General features: G+C 33.2%; 1 protein-coding gene across 1 annotated transcript in view; it reads left to right on the forward strand.

Moving 5' to 3' along the window:
- The first annotated feature begins 232 nt into the window (after window positions 1-232).
- Window positions 233-15,143, forward strand: part of LOC145244699 (dynein axonemal heavy chain 3-like) — a 382,877-nt gene continuing 367,966 nt past the window's right edge. Inside the window, exon 1 of the mRNA XM_080107154.1 lies at window positions 233-775. Coding sequence (XP_079963280.1) covers window positions 749-775 — 27 coding nt within the window. The 5' untranslated portion in view covers window positions 233-748. The remainder of the gene's footprint in view (window positions 776-15,143) is intronic.

The following is a 15,143-nucleotide window of genomic DNA, read 5'->3' on the forward strand; positions in this document are numbered from 1 at the left end:
TATGACATAATGTATAGACGCTCCTTTCGCCAGATTATTGAATTCTTCTTCAAATATGTTGATCCCTAGTCTATTTTTGTTTTTGTTTATTGCCAATGGAATTGAGCAGGGAGGGTTGACACCTCTTGTTTATAACTGTTGAGCCAAACCTGTCACCTGTTCACCAAAATAAAAAAAAGAGGGAAAGAAAAGATTTGTTCATGTATTCAATGTGCTTTAAGTATCTTGACTTATATGCGCGACCCAGGTGTTTACTTACATGTGTGTACTTCACCCACTCCTGTGAATGCGTCGGTTTCACCCCATCCCGAACCCTCTCTTCTCCTCTCTGTTTTATTTGTTTGTTTTATTATTCTTTTCGTGGCGCTGATAATCAGGAAGCATTGGACAGCCACTATTTTGGCACAGGTAGACATAGCAGCAGCAACAGCAGCAGCAACAAAACAAACAAACAAACAAACAAACAAACAAACAAACAAACAAAAGACAAACAATAAAAAAAAAACCGTAAACCCAAACAGAATATAAAAAAAAAACATAGTCACATGACCGTGGGAAAGTCTACGACGAATGCAGAAATGTTATTTACGCGGGAAAATGTCAATATTTTTTTTCCTGCCAAAAAATTGAATTGATGAAAATAAGAAATGAAATGTTTTTCAATCTATAAAAAATATGTTTTCCAATCCAAGTCACACGCGTATTTGTATATATCTTGCGGACATATGAATCTTATGAAGATAATACCATGCCGCTACACGATCTTCACGGAAAGGTATGCTTTACTTTAACTTTTCTGATTGCTAAAATGCTTAGATATAACCAATTTTGAATATTAATTGTTGTCATGGATTTTATCTGTTAAAATATATTGATAAGTATCTATTAATATACCTGTACTGTTAGTATGTATGTATGTATGTATGTATGAATGTATGGATGTATATATGTATGTTTAACACCACTTGCCACGTATTCAACAATGTCGACTCAGGAGATGTGTGGTTGGAGATTGCGCAACTCTTGCCACAAAAATTTCACGCGCATGCACTCTTACAGTCGGTATCCATAGTCCGTCAAGACTGAAGGAAGCCATTTATGTATGTATATATGTATGTATGTATGTATGTATGTATCTCTCTCCCTCTCCCCTCTCTCTCTCTCTCTCTCTCTCTCTATATATATATATATATATATATATATGTATATATATATATATATATATATATGTATATATATATATATATATATATATATATATATATATATATATATATTGTTCCAGGTAAAAAATATTCCCAAATAAAAACCATGTAAATTCACGAGGTTGTTGATAGTGCTCAAATAAAAAGAGCAAAATATTTTATTCAATTTAAGTAAACAAACTTGAAGCGGCCTGCTAGTATGTTATAAATATCTACATACACATCTTTTGTTATATATATATATATATATATATATATATATATATATATATATATATATATATATATATATATATAGAGAGAGAGAGAGAGAGAGAGAGAGATTTATAAATATCTTGAGGCATTAAATTGGTAAAAGGGAAAATTATTATCAACTCGCATTTAGGTAAAAATGCACTTGCGTATAAATAATTGAATTCATTAAAAAAATATCCCGAACACACACACACACACACATATATATTGCCACTTATACACTATCTATCTATCTATCTATCTATCTATCTATCTATCTATCTATCTATCAATTACGATATATACATGTTTAGCAGGGAGAGTCGACGTTGCTTTAGAATGAATAAGGATCGAGGAATGTTTCACTCTCCCATATATGTGTATTTTTCAATCCTTCTCGCCGTTACTTAGCATACAATACATTGTAGTCTACATTGCACCCCAGAGAACCTACAGTTCATTTAATCAAATTATTTTTTATATAATGGCTTGAATTGAAGTTTAAAATACAAAAATCAAGTATTATGATACAATTGTGCACTAAACAGAAACATTTATTCTGAACGTATCCCTGTCATATCAAAGAACCTACTGTTGATTTATATGCCGGCCTTTTTGCTTGTACGGTAACAAAACTTCTCAAATGCACTTGTGATGTTAGGCTGTATAAAATGTTAGCTTTGGTCCAAATCGCCTGTTACTTATTTTATTAGATTTTTTCGATTATCGATTATCGATACTTATCGAAGACATTCCGCTACAATATCTATCTAAAAGAATACCAGACATATAAAATACATTCATGTGAAATTTCATAACAGATCGACCTAGCCGTTTAGAAGTCCACAGGAAATTCTCTCTCCGTCTCTCTCTCACACACACAATAAGTTCCTTTCATATAATAGTAGATATATATATATCTATCTACTCTCTCTCTCTCTCTGTTATATATATATATATATATATATATATATATATATATATATATATATATATATATATATATATATATATGTGTGGTGGTATATATATATATATATATATATATATATATATATATATATATATATATATATATATATATATATACCCCGTGCCAGAATTATACGCAAATCGATATTTTTGTTCTAACTCTGATAGTTTTCAATCAAAATTTGTGAAATTTAGCACGTTATATGGCAACACTAACACAAGCATAGATCTAAACTTTTAAGCTAATCTTCAATGCAATAAACAATTGGCATCCATTTTGGTGACTTGCATTTTTTTTTCAGCGTGCCAACTTTATATGCAAAACCAATGCTAAAATATGGCGAAATTTTAAAAGATCATCGAAACAATAATTATTCTAGGAATTTGTAAATTGAGAATGACAATAATAAAAAAAAACAACTTCGATATGGTTTCATAGTACAATCAATATCTTATATAATTGCCATTTTTATTGACAAGAGAAAAAAGCCTTTGGTCCATTTAAGATGTCAAACTTTCGATTTCATCTGATGAAATGTCTTTGGCAGCAGCCAGAATAGCATTCCAAAGGTCATCCTTGGAGGTGTACTGCCTTCCTCCGGAGTAAATATTTTGTTTCAAGATGCTTCACAGATTTTCGAGGGGGTTTTAAATCTGGAGAACAGGCCGGCCATCGAATTATTTTCCCATGTCTGGCAAAAAATCTATCCAAATATTCAGTGGCTATCCTTGCAGAATGAGACGGTGCATTATCATGCATGAATACCATCTTTTTTCGGAATGCCAAATTCTTCTTCTTCCGCCAGGGTTCCAAGCGTTCCTTAATGAAGTCAATGTAGAGTTTGGCGGTAATTTTCACTCCATCTGCGGCTCTGAATCGTCTTACCAGATCATTGCCAATGATTGCAGCTCAAAACATCACACCACCACCTCCTTGTTGACGCCTGATCCTTTGAGGACGTACTATCCTCCCCTCCACCCATCGGTGAACAAAACAGTTTGAAAATTCACCTTCATGTGATCTCTTGCCCACTCCATCCTCTTTTTCTTGTGAATATCATTCAATTGAGGGCGGACCTCTGGCTTTCCAAATTTTGCAATCATCCCCAGGATACGGTAACGAGTTGATTTGGACACATCAGGAACGCCAGCTTTTTCCAAAACTAGTTTGCTAGTTTCGAGTGGGTTACAGCGAACTTATCTCTTGATCTTGCTCATTGTTCGACGTGACAGATATGATTTCTTACGAATTTGTCGAACGCTCGTTGCAAAGTTGAGGGTTAGTACAATATTTTTTATTGTACGATTTGGCAATTTCTAAGGTGGAAATCTTATTATGGAGCCTTTGAACAATTTTAGACTTCTCAGCTTGACTTAAAGCACCTTTACGTCCCATCTTGCATATAAAGTTGGCACGCTAAAAACAACTGCAAGTCACCACATTGGTTGCCATTTGCTCGCTATTGCGCAGATCAGCTTAACATTTTATATCTGCGCATGTGTTAGTTTTGCCGTATAACGTGCGAAGTTTCACGAATTTTCAAAAGTTTACAATACACATTTGCCCCGCAAAAGTTTACAATACAGATTTGAAACTGTCAGTTTTTGTATTTCTAGCTTCCAAATGGTAATGAAACTTTTTATAAGCATAGAAACATATAAACGTATTGAAACTAAGATAGGAACAGTGGGGAAAATAATAATTTAACACAACGCGAATAAAAAAACTCATTAATTATCAACGCGAAAGTTTACAACACATTTACAAAATAATATCTAGTATTTTGTAGCATGATTACAGCGTGCAGACGTTTCGAGATTTCCTACGAACTTCTTACATGTGTCCTGTGTTATTTTATTCCATTCTTCCACACAAATTCTCTCCAATTCTCGCAGATTTGAAGGTTCTCTTCTATGGACCCGTAATTTCAATTCTCCCCATAAATTCTCTATAGGTTTGAGACCGGGAGACTGACTAGGCCACTTTAAAACATTCACTTTTTTTAATGAAACCAATCTTGTGTAAGTTTCGCAGTGTGTTTTGGATCGTTAGCTTATTGAAAGATCAAGTCTGATTTAAATTTGAGCAACTTCACACTTTCTGTAAGGGTTTTCTCCAAGATACTTCTATAAAATGCTCCATTCATTTTCCATTTTATTATTTCCACTTTACCTACACCTTCTGCACTAAAACTATCCCAGATCATAGTGGATCCTCCTCCAAATTTTACTGTTGGAATGGTGTTTTTTGACTGGTATTCAGTACCTTTTTTCTACTTTCGGTGTTTTTGGAGTGCCAAACAAGTTAATTTTCGTCTCATCCGACGAAAGCACGTTATTCCAAAAACTCTAGAGTCTTGCTTGCATACTCATTTGCAAAATCAAGCCTAGCACGAACATGCTTTGGCTTAAGAAGGAGAGTTTTCCTTGCTGATCTAGAGAGGATGTTATTAAGGTGAAGGGTTCTATTGATTGTGTCCTTGCTAACTTTAATTTTACTGTTTTCTAAGTCCTTCTGCAGATCTCCAAGAGTAATTACTGGCGAATTCATAACCTTCCTTTTTAATAAACTTTGAGCACGTTTGGTTATTTTTCGAGGACGACCTGATCTGACCAAATGAAGGGTTGATTTGTGAGACTTCCAGTGCCGAATTATTGTTCGAACAGAATTCCATGGAACCATCAACTGTTTGGATATTGTTCTATATCCCAATCCATTGATGAAGACTTACAATTCGCTTTCTGAGCTCTTGACCAATCTGTTTATTCTTTGCCATGATGTGGTTGTTTACAATACGGTTATGAGATAAAGAATGACGCAATACTTTTACTAATTGCTTACTTCGATGTCTATTTGTTGTAGGGCGCAGTTGGGCCCACAAGAACGACACGGGAAAACACGTAGTAGGTGGTTTACAACTGTATTAAGGAAAGGTACAAGGAGAATAGTAGTAGTTTAAGGTATCAGTAAAATCTCGCTCCCCGAGGTACAATGTCCGTACCAGCCTTAGGAGCTGATTATATAGGATCTGGACGAGTCCATTATGGGGTGAGATCCGGTCTCAAAACACTATTGCATATTCCTGAACATTCTAGAAGCTTCTAAGCATTTTACCATGATAAACCGTCATAAAATTATTGAGAAATCGAATGAATTTGATATGTGTTGTAAACTTATGCGGTGCTAATTATTAAGTTTTCTCTTTGCGTTGTGTTAAATTATTATTTTTTATTTTTCCCACTGTTCCTATCTTAGTTTCAATACATTTTATATGTTTAGAAATTGTTTCATTACCATGTGGAAGTTCGAAATACAAAAACTGACAGTTTCAAATGTATATTCAAATGTAACTGTATATATATATATATATATATATATATATATATATATATGTCGATCACTTAATCTAAATAAATATATATATATATTATTTATCTATCTACATATATATACATATAGACATATCTGTTTATGTATATATGTATGAATGTATGTATCTATCAATCTATCTATCTATTGATCTACCTATTCATTTGCATGTACTTGTGAATTCATGTGTTTCATTTGTTTAATTAACACTGGGCACTCCATATTTTAACTTTGTGTCAAACCTAGCTTAAACTAAAACCAGACTTATAAAGAGAAATCGGAAACCCCATAACAAATAAAAACAATCACGTGACCCGGTGAAAGTTTACGAGGAAACCACGAAGCCGACATACATGAGACCAGATTGTAATTTCGGCTTGACTAGGTTCCATTCATTGCAATTTAGCATGACATATAAAACATCCGACTTTATTATATACAAAGTCCCCCCCCATTATTCGCGAGTGACTGAGGACCTGTTCTGTACTTCTGCTTAAAACCATGAACATCATCTTTCCGTTTTTATTTCTATTTTTAATATTATTTCGGATTACTGTTCTCATCTTGAGGTTTATGTTCACAGCGTTTCGGTCGCTGTAACCTCTGACCTTCTTCAAGTATATCTTGGTAATCTCGGGAATCTTTATGTCGAACTTGAACAGAGAATGGAATCCTTTATTTAATCCATGGGGTTAAGATGCTTTCGTTCCATGGGTAGAAATTATAAAAAAATTCGCAATTGTATTTTGAGTGTCGTCACACTGATGATTGAACCTGCAACTTTCAGAAAAGTATAACTTCATTCTTTTTAATAGCCAGAAAAAAGTGCGAACATAAAGGGATGTCTTTGGATAATGTGACCCTCAACAGGAAATTACGATTAATATATATATATATATATATATATATATATATATATATATATATATATATATATATATATAGCAGGTCACCCGGTTGTAAAATACGCTTGATCAAGTAGTTTATTTTACATTAGAAAAACATATTTGCTTCGTTTTTCTTTGTTTGAAAACGATTCTAAATTGTAATGAAAAATACAAATAAAATAATCGTAAATTTTGAACACGAAAAACGTATTTTTCTTTTTTTAAAAATCAAGTTCTAGTTTTAATCACGCACTACTTGCGTAAATAAAATATTTAAAAAAATATGTAGGTGGACTTGAACAATCGGCACCCTCTTACAATTTTTCCTTTTCATTTTTTTCAACCATTTCTGCGGATTATTGGACACTAAGCTACCAAGTTATTAAAAATTAAAAACAAAAAAATTGAAAAAAAATCAATATTTAAAGATAATATATAGACAGATTATATATTTATATTTAAATCAGTTTTTTTTAATAAACGAGGTTAAAACAAAAAGATATCGTTGACCTGAGTGGCTTCCAGGCCTTGATAAGTGGTGATCACTGTGTACCCCCCCAAAAAAACTTGTGTATGCTTTGAATAGTAGCATGGCTTTTAGTATCAGACTTAAAACATGAAATAGGTAAGCAGACGAATTTTCTTTTAAACCGGAAGTCACAAAACAGATGGACGATTTAAACAAGCAAACAACTGTTCTGAGTTTTATAATTATAGAGATTATATTGGACCCAATATGTAGTAAGGATTTAAAAAGTTAAAAAAATGACACGTGCGCCACCACTGAGAATCGAAACCAAAACGTTTAGCCTACGATTTACTTTTTCCTTTGATGTTAATGCCTGCACTATGAAGACATATTTGTTACAAGGCTAAAAATTAAAACATGGACTAATAGCTATTACGTTACGCATGCATATTAGGAATGGCGTCGTTCAACCTTCACCTGGCAAATTCCATTTCTTTATTTTTCACAGTTTTGCACCGATTTTCCCTGGCTAAAATCCAAGTATAAGTGACGCATTGGTTCGAATACCCTATATATTAATTTTCATGTTTGTAGACTAAAAACTGACAGAGGAGTTTGGTAGGCAATTTTTAAAAACAAATATATATACGCATACATAAATATATAAACAAGTTTGTGTTTACTGTAATCTTTTCACGCAAATGTAACGCAAGTATAAATCATGTAGAATATCTGCATAAATATAATTACAAGTAATAGTTGACTAAAAGTGACCATCCCATAAGAAAACCGAAAAAAATCTAATAAGTAATTAATTAAAATGAATGTTTAAAAAAATATGCAAATTAGCTAGATCTTTTGCAGATGAAGGCAATTCTTCTTTTTAATTAAATAGAAAAAAAAAAAAAAAAAAAAAAAAAAAATGTATATTATTACACACACACACACACATATATATATATAGATATAGTAATTTATAAAAATATATGGCGATTAAGCTACACTGAATATTCCGCGTTTCATCCACTCTAGGACTCTTCAGGCTTATGCGCGAATTCTGTGGTTGTTTATCGTTTTTATATGCTGATCTTCTATTGAGATTTTAGTTAGCCAATCAGCTTTCTAGTATCCACCGCGCCATTCCCATCAGCCAATGAGCATGCATTTATCGGACAAAGGCCTATTTGACCTCTGGTTGACCTGTTCCTTTGTGTGTGCTCTATTTAGTTTCTTGATCTGTTTTAAAACTAGGTTAGTGTTTTTTTTGTTAGTTTATATATAAATACATATATATATGTGTACATATATATATGCATATATATACATATATATATACATACATGTGATCGTTTATGTATATTCATGTTTATTTAATTTATTTATTTGTTTATTTTCTATTGTTTTTGTTAGTTTTAAAACTATTTTGTATCCCTATCCTAGAGTAAATTTTATCTTGTGAACACAGTTGTTTGCTATTTCTTTTCTACAGTTTAATAGATGTTGGGGTTCTTTAAAGTTCAGGATAGCAAATTTTTCATGAAGGCATAATCAACATGGGTCGTCTAGGTCCCTACACGTGGAAGCTTGTCTTATTATTTTCCATTCGACTACCGGCGTTCCCGTATGAAAACAACACTAGCGAATAACGCTAGTGTTGTTTTCATACGGTGTTTTTTATTGTTGAATGTACTTTTGTGGTGATAGTATCGGTTTTAAAATCTAAGGAAGTCATACCTACGTAATATTTCTTGTTATTCGGGTTTTCTTTCGCCAATATTGTGGTCTGGTAAACGTTGTAGATTATGCCTTCAGTGGATTCAGCTAGACGGGTGTTTTTCGTGAAAGATTGGCGAGGGGGAACCAGAGATTGGAGTTCAGACGACCACCTGCCATGGAAATAACGATAAAACAAGGATAGGCTCGCCATATCTCTTCTGTGGGAGAGAGGTTGCAGGGTAGAGAAAAGGGCATCCCAACTAAGGCACGAAGTCTTTTTTGTACTCTATCAAGGCAGGATAGGCTGTTTTTAGCAGCTCCTGCCCAGATATGGCAGCAGTATTCCATCCTTGGAGTACTTGGCTTTTATATAGATAGAGAATTGCATCAGTAGTTAGATATCTTCTGGAGCGGTAGAAGGATCCCACCATCATTCCAGCGACCTTGGCAACAGACTTGACGTACGTGTTCCATTTCAGATCAGGAGTAAAGGTCAAGCCCAGAAGCTTGTCAAAACACGGGGCCTCTCCCAGACGAGAGCCATCCATCCCAATTGATGCCAGATGGGGATCAGAGCGTTGATGATGTAAGGATAGGAGTTTGGTTTTAGATGCATTAAAGGTAACCAGCCACGTCTTCCCCCACTGAACCACGCGTTCAAGATAAGAGGAGAGAGAATCAGAGAGAACTTTGTCATTTACAGCCTTTGATATGTTGCCATAGATGGTCGTGTCATCAGTATAGATGTCAACGAATGATTTAAGTATGTATTTAGGGAGGTCATTGATGTAGATCAGGAAGAGAGTTGGGCCCAGGATTGACCTTTTAGGAACTCCAGCATTAATACTGCAGGCCTCCGATTTTTGTCCATCGACCACTACTCTTATGAGCCTATCGGCGAGAAATGATTTAATGATTGAGAAAACATTTCCAGTTATACCCTAGCTGGAAATCTTGTGAAGCAGACTCTTATGCCATACCTTGTCGAAGGCCTTTGATATGTCAAGAGCAATTGCCCTAGAAAGGAAGCCTTTATAAAGACATTCACTAATCCTGTGAGATATTACTGTTAGCACATCTGCGGTAGATCCTGCAGAACGGAAACCATATTGTTTGTCACTAAGAAGGTTATTTCTGCTGAGGTGGTTGACTATTTCTATATTTAATATGGATTCCAGCAACTTACTCATAACACACAGGAGACTTATTGGTCTGTACTAAGAGGGAGATGACTTATCACCTGAATTCTTAAATACAGGGCAAACTGATGAGGTCTTCCAGGGAGTCGGAAAGCACTTCTCCTTAAGGTAGCGCTTAAACAGTTTCGTAAGTATGGGAGCAAGTTCTGGTTGAAGCTTTTTTAACACTCTAATTGGGATGCCGTCAGGGCCAGTTATTTTACTGGAATCAAGGTTCTTGATTAGTTGTTTCAATTACTCCAGAACATTCGGGAGGGGGGATTAAAACTAAACTTACACACATTTAACATATCTCTTATGTTGATACACTGTATTAATTACACTTGATTTTTTTAAAATTACATTTTCACCCCAAACAAGGCACATTGCCACTTTGATGTAGGGGGCTACTATCAGGGACATACGCTACAGGGGTACTATGTAGGGAGTTGGACAGTAAGATGTCGGTTTCTAAGCCAACGGATGGTCGTAAATACAAGCCTCAAGGGAGGAGGCAAGTTGATTTTGTTTGAGTTTTGGCCTGGTTTAAGCATAATTTTTGATTATACTGTCATTTTTTAAGAGTTTCAGTTTGGGTAAGGTGTGCTGGACAAGTGGTTATGCAGAATAGCAGACATGCAACACAAGTAGACCATCATTTGACCTTCCATCTACTAGGATTGTGGCCTCAGGAAAGCCCACCGGGGATGAGTGCAGGATCCCTTTCCATGCGCGACATGTCACTACAAACATCCCGATATTATACAACTGCTGATGGAGCAGCCGCTCTAAGCACTACCAAAGAGTTAGGGCTCCTGTACTATTAGTCGAAAACAGCAGCCAGGAACTGTCAATCCGGTACTCTCAACCCATCCGAAGATGGTCAACCCATATCTACTTGCACTGCCATTATGGCATTCAAGCACTTCCAAGTGCCCAGTTTAGAGGGATGGGTTGTGTCGGGAGTGTTAATTGCCCTAGTCAGGAAACAAGATCGCCCACTGAGTGTTTCTGTCGAATCACTGTGATTCGACCTCTACACCTGGTTAATAGGCAAAAAAAAGGAGTATGGAAGCCGGGCGAAAGACAGTGCCTATCTACTCCTTAAGCGGTTTAGGTTTGCAGACCGGTAATTTGTTTGAATCATCAGTTCTAGGAAGGTTGTCATCCAAGACAGGAGAGGCCTCCCTCCCCTTATGTTTAGCTTCAGAGTTATCCTTCTCCTAGACGGATGACCTGGGAAGATCTTCAGGTCCATCAGCACCGAGAGGGTTTGCCCCGTACATGGGTCCTAATCCTCGTATTTCTGCGATCCCCCATAGGTAGTTAATGTTACTGGGTTCGTTTATAATTAGTTTGCATTATAAAGGATAGAAAAAAACATTATGAGTATTTCAAATATTTTTGAAATAAGTGGCCAAACCCGTGGGACAAAAAAAGAAAATAATTTTAATGTGGACTGTGTAGTAAGGTTTTCCACTTTTATAAGTACGAAAATGACGAATAAGTTGAATACATCAATTTGTAGTCATTTCAGCCAGTTCCACCATCATTATGACACCTAAAATTTATGCTCCCATCAAAACCACAATTATTAAACTTCATGGGGAAAATCATTCTATACGGAAGATAGTTGATGACTTAAAGCTGTCGAAAAGTACCGTTGGGAGAGTTATAAAGGATTTTAAGAATACTGGGAAAATTCTACCACCAAAGAAAAATGTCAGACCTCGAATAACTTCTAGACAAGATCGATTGATTAAGAAGATGGCACTGAATGATAGGTTTCAGACAATAAAATAAAAGGACTAGTTCTTAAAATTGGAAAAGAAAAAGACAAGATATTCTAGTAGAAATATAGTAAATTTATAACTTTAAATATTGCAACATTACGAATGCTTTTAAAAATTCAATTTAAGATTATATAATCAATTCTTAATGCACCAATATTTTAAGTTGTAAATTTATTATATTTTTTATTTGAATATCTTGTCTTTTGCTTTTCCAGTTTTAACAACTAGTCTTTACTTCTCCATGTGTAAGCTTACCCATATTACTTTTCCTGTTCGCATTTTTCTATTGTAATATTCTGATAAATTGAAATCTTGTCATTAAAACTGGCTAGCATAAGAAACTATATAACCATTCATTCCATACAGATATTACTAGCAAGCATATTAACGCAAGTGGTGTGTAACTTATGCTAAAAATGACACCAATAAATGCAGGAGGAAAACATATAAATAGACAACCCCCCCCCCAAAAAAAAACAACACAATATAAATGATAAGTAAAAAAAAAAACAACACAATATAAATGATAAACAAAATAAAACAACACAATATAAATGATAAGCAAAAAACAACACAATATAAATGATAAGCAAAAAAAAACAAAACAACAACACAATATAATGATAAACAAAAAAAAAAACAACACAATATAAATAATAAGCAAAAAAAAACACACTATAAATGATAAGTAAAAAAAAAAACAACACAGATTAAATTATTACTTCCTCCTTAGTTAAGATTGAAAAGAAACTCAATTTGCATAAAATCCTCTTTATATGCGCTCCTTGTGAATCGAAATGCGGCCGAACCTTGAAAGGAACGCCAGGGCGTCGAGTATGAATGAATCAGTTATTCAGGTTTGAACTCGCACAATTAACTTTTCTACAGGCATTTGGAATATGTATTTATAGAAAATATGAAATACTGATACACGTATTAAACAAATATCGATATTTATAAGACACAAATAACATTTATAAGACATTTCTATTACGAATTATACACATTTACACACATGTTTTCATTTAAATACTATATGGCATAATTTATATGGCACCTACTAGGAGGGTTCCAAAAGTAATACCTCCTATTTTTTATTCCACTCACATAGATCAGAGCGGACTGCAAATTGCATTGTTATGATGAGTGAACTGATGCATTCATGACCTGAAAATTTCATCTCTCTGTTGAAGATATTGACGGTGTGAGACTCTAAGAAAATAACCAGTCTCGTGGACGTGCGTTACAAGCAAAGATGCCTTATTGAATTCCAAAATTGCAAAATGCATTGACTATGGAGGTGATTATGTAAGAAAATAAATATTGGAGCACAAAAGATCGTCCGTTTTAATGGCATGTCTTCTGTCTTTGTAGCGCTTCAATTTTTTGAATAAAATATAAGAGGCTTTACTTTTGTAACGACTCTCGTATAATACATGACATAAACATTTATATTATATGACCATATTCATAAAAAAATCTTTTATTATTTGATAATTATTTGATATAAGACCTGTAACAATATAAAAATAATTTTATTACGTATACATGATGAATTATAAGCCATTTATATTATAAAACAAAAGGCTTCACGTAATTTATATATTATTCCTTAATTGGAATTCATTTTTGAGATGAGCATTATATATATATTAATTTATTTTTATTTCGGACTATTATTTTCATCTTTATTAGTTGTTGTTTTTCATCTTTTATTGGTTGTTGGTTTTTCACGACGTTTCGGCCGACTATTCTTCTAGCCTTCGTCAGGTGGTAACCGCGACGGATAGGAACCTCGAATCTCCTAACTCCATTCTCAGCAATCACTGCCATCTGTAGTTGTTGTCGTCTTACCACGTTTTGGCCAAGTAAACTACCAAGTAAACAATATAAAAATAATTTTATTACGTATACATGATGAATTATAAGCCATTTATATTATAAAACAAAAGACTTCACGTAGTTATTTTATAAGACGTAAAAATTTATAACAAATTTATTAAACAATTATTGTTAAACTATTATCAAAAGAGTAAAACATTTGCAGAATGAAACGTAAAATATTTATAAAAAAGGCCTAAATTGCGATGATAACATTTACAAAAGAATATTGAAATATTATAAAACCAATAATAATTTACACTATTTTATTGAAATATATTATGACATGTACACACATATAAATCTTTTATATTGCACGACAGAAAACATTTATATTATAAGACCTTAAATATTTATCAAACATTTTACATAAATATCTAAAAAAGTAAAACATTTATAGAAAAATTCTATTACTTGTATAATAATACGTATATTATTTGAATATTATATGAGATAACGCATGGCTATTTTTCTTCTTTTGTGTTAAGTCTGAATAATGGCAGATTACGCAAACATAAAACATTGATATTAAAAAGCAAAATGTTTATATCATAAACATACAATAGTTATATCATGAAAGACAAAGAGGTTATATCATGAGACGTAAAGTAATTATATCAAAAACGTAAAGCAGTTACATCATAACACGAAAATAGTTTTATCATAAAAGGTTCAATAGTTATATCATAAGACGTAAAATAGTTATATCGTAAAATAATTATATCATAAGACGTAAAATTAGTTTTTTCATCAACGGTAAAATAGTTATATCATGACCTAAGATAGTTGGTCCTGGATATGACCTTAAACTATATCCAGTGGTGAGGCCCCAGCTTGCGGGCTTTGGGGAGTGTGGAGCCACCCTTTAATTGCCATTGCTCCCAGGTCAACTCTGACCCGGAGTAGTAGTACCTGTTGGGTCCCAACTATGAGTTGAATAGAAACCGACTTGAAAACAACAAATATATTCTATTAAAAAAACTTTTCCTCAAAATCTTTGGATTCGCCATTAAATAACCGAAAAAGGGTTGATATGCCGTAAAACAAAAACAACCAAACCAAACCAAACCTAAGATAGCTATATCATAAGGTGTTAAATAGTTATATCATAAAGCGTAAAATAGTTATATCAGAGGACGTCAAATAGTAATATCATAAAACGAAAAATAGTTATATCATAAGACATGAACTAGTTATATCATAAGAAGTAAAATTTTATATCATAAGGCATAAAAAAGTTGTATCATAAAATTTTAAACAGGTATAACAAAACGTAAAATAGTTATATAAAAAACGTTAAAGTTTTATTATAAGTAAAATAATTATATCAGAAGATGTTTAATAATTATCCTATAAAAGAAAAAAATATTTATATCATAAAACGTAAACTAGTTATATCATAAAACTATACATGATTATATCATAAGGCGTAAAATAC

This window comes from Euprymna scolopes, chromosome 1 (genome assembly GCF_053919585.1).
Source record: "Euprymna scolopes isolate OS-2025 chromosome 1, ASM5391958v1, whole genome shotgun sequence".
NCBI classification, from domain to species: domain Eukaryota; kingdom Metazoa; phylum Mollusca; class Cephalopoda; order Sepiida; family Sepiolidae; genus Euprymna; species Euprymna scolopes.